The 3,080-nt window shown below is 37.7% G+C and overlaps 2 protein-coding genes across 2 annotated transcripts in view; one reads left to right on the top strand and one right to left on the bottom strand.

The window, feature by feature from the left end:
* Nucleotides 1-2,827, bottom strand: part of LOC101297704 (calcium-binding protein KIC-like) — a 12,546-nt gene extending 9,719 nt beyond the window's left edge. The window contains exon 1 of the mRNA XM_004293587.1: nucleotides 2,322-2,827. Within this exon, the coding sequence (XP_004293635.1) occupies nucleotides 2,474-2,827 (354 nt within the window). The 3' untranslated portion in view covers nucleotides 2,322-2,473. The remainder of the gene's footprint in view (nucleotides 1-2,321) is intronic.
* The window catches only part of LOC101310880, a 1,534,871-nt gene that overhangs the window by 1,486,482 nt on the left and 45,309 nt on the right, over nucleotides 1-3,080 (top strand). The gene's annotated exons all lie outside the window — the stretch shown is intronic.

Here is a 3,080-nt window from a genome sequence, read left to right on the forward strand (position 1 = left end):
GAGAGAGAGAGAGAACCAAATGAACGGGTGAGAGGCAGAGGTGAGAGATGTGAGATATTTTGAAGCATAAGGGTAAGATAGTCATGATAAAAACAATTGAGCCTTTAAAGTTGACTTGTGTGGGTAAAAATATTAGAATGGACTTATTAAGAAGAAAATGTCTCCATATAGGCTTACATGAAATTTTCTATTTTTTTTAAACTAAGTGATAGGTATGTTATACGCTCAGGAATAGCAGACAAATGGGTTCATTACATATAAATCTATTTTGAGAAATTTTATCCTACATAAGTTCATTTAAACATTTTTACTCATATAAGTCCACCCGAACTTAAATTCAATTTTAATATTAGGTATTAAAGTTCAATAAAATTACAGACTGTCATCCAACAAAAGAAAAATTAAATTCTCTCTTATATTAACGAAAATGCCACTAGTGTAAAATGTCAACAACCATGCACTCTCCATTCCGAAAAAGTCTCCGGCTGACTTTCAACGTGTCTCCGGTCAACCTTCGGTGAAGTTTCCGACCGATCTCCGATGTGGCTCTTGCCGACCTCCGACGAGGTTTCCGGCCGACTTCCGGCGATCACAAAAGCTACTATCACCAACAGCAAAAGCTACTACCCTCAACTACAAAAGCTACTACGGTGAGATTTCCGACAACCTCCAACGAGGTCATAAAAGATACTATCACCAGTAACAAAACCTATTACCGTTATCAAGAAAAGAACTACCGCAAAAGGTCATAAAAGATATTATCACCAGTAACAAAACCTATTACCGTTACCAAGAAAAGAACTACCGCAAAAGCTGCTGTCAACAATAGCAAAAGGTCATAAAAGATATTATCACCAGTAACAAAACCTATTACCATTACCAAGAAAAGAACTACCGCAAAAGCTGCTGTCAACAATAACAAAAGTTACTACCCCCAGCTACAAAAGCTACTATGGTAAGATTTTCGACGACCTCTGGCGAGGTCATAAAAGATATTATCACCAGTAACAAAACATACTACCACCACCACCAAGAAAAGAACTACCGCAAAAGCTACTGTCACCAAAAGCTACTACTGTCGGCAAGAAAAGCTACTATCACAAAAGCTATTGTCAGTAACACTAAAAGTATTGCTACCTTTAGTAAAAGCTACTATTGTTGGCAAGAATTTTATATTAATGTCTAGGATGGCCAGGATTTCAAAACGAAATAAGAATGTCCACATTTTAATGTACATATGAAAAAAACTGATACTCAAGTACATATGAACATTCGTAGTGCTGATACTCACATAACAAGGAGATATGCAAAAGAAATTTGCTAGCGTATCTTCTTTTACATTTGGTAAGAAGGGGACCTAATGTATTACATATGTGCATTTCTATCTTGATAATATTAATACTACAAATATAGTTGTCATACGATTAAAACAATGTAAACACCTCTCATAAGTTTAGCTTACCTAGGGTAAAAAAGGTAAGAAATCAATGGTTGAAATCATTACCATGAAATACTTTCGCAATCTTCATTTGAGATAAGAATGCACCTGTGGTACGTGGGTCTAAATCCAACTGGATAAAGTACTTAATTATGAAGCCTTACAAAATTTGTCAATTTGATGCCAATGCATGTGGCCCATGTATTGTTTTTAGGGGGAAAGCCTTAAACATGCATGGAGATTTCATGCAGACAATGGTCCTCCGTCCTCCATTGTGCTGACCTCCTGATTTTGATGGACAGAGTTTTAGGCTTAACTATTGTTGAGCCAGTTTTAATGGAGAATCATTTTGTTCTTGTTTCTTGAAAGCTTGACCATCACAGTGTTGCTAGCTCCTCATCATCCAAGTGGTTTGATATTCTCGCATTGTGATGACTAATTGAGCCAGCCGAAATCAGATAGAGATTTCGGAAAACATCATTTTTCCAACACCTCAATTTGGCAATATGATCTAGAAGATGTAATGTCGAACCTACTTCGATGTAACAACTAACCAATTTTGATTCACTTTTTCACAAATATCTTATTTATCTTCTCTCATACATTGTACAACACATTTTTTGTAAAACTTTCAAGAGACGTATTGTGTAAGAAATTGATGAAGCTGAATCTACTTTAGTATACAAAGTTATTGTATGCAACTTTGTGCTTTACCGAAGACCTAAGTAACTTTATGTGCACAGCTCAAGGTAAACTAATACCAAGTCTCCTTAATTAATTAGTTAGCTAGCTTAATCTCCCTTATCAGTTTACCTTTCCGGCTTTCCCAACACCAGATGGGATTTCCATGCCCTACTCCTGGTTGATAGAAAAAGAAAGATACCATGAAAAGCAAACATATATATATTGGGAAGCAAAAAGATAGTCTCTAATAATGATTAAGCTTAAGTGAAATTACAAAATAAGGGCGATCATGGAAGCAAAAAGATAGGACGTACACGACGAGATTGCTACAAGAAGAAGAGAGATCGATCACTACATCTGATCATGATCATCAGCAACAAAAGCTTCCTCCAACAACTCTACAGAACTTTCCATCATAGCAGGACTCAACCTAAACATGAGCGTACAAAACTCCATCTCATTCAAGCACCCATCACCATTCAAATCACCTTCTTTGATCATGCTCCTCACCTCCTCGTCGCTCATACCTTCCAATCCCAGCAAGCCGGAGTTCCGTTTCAAGCTCTGAAACGTGATCAAGCCTCTTTCTTCGTCCATCAAAAGCCGAAAGCCGTTGCAGAGCTCCTTCATGAATCCTTCCGCTCCCAACTTGTCCACCATGGCCGGGAAGAAATCTTCAAACACCACCCCGTTGTGGCACGCCATTATAATGATCTCGATCAGTTTGATGAAAGTCGTCGATCAGAAAAACTATACGTATAAACTAATCAAGGGGAGGAGGTTTATATATATAGCTGAGGAACATGGTGACGTAAGAAAGGAATAAATACCTAGAAGGGAGGGAAAATTAAGCTTCGAGGAAAGAGAGGTGGGTGTGGATGACAACAAATTAAGGTACACGAGAGAGAGAGAGAGAGAGAGAGAGAGAGAGAGAGAGAGAGAGAGAGAGAGAGAGAGA

This window comes from Fragaria vesca, linkage group LG3, assembly GCF_000184155.1.
Source record: "Fragaria vesca subsp. vesca linkage group LG3, FraVesHawaii_1.0, whole genome shotgun sequence".
Taxonomy (NCBI): Eukaryota; Viridiplantae; Streptophyta; class Magnoliopsida; order Rosales; family Rosaceae; genus Fragaria; species Fragaria vesca.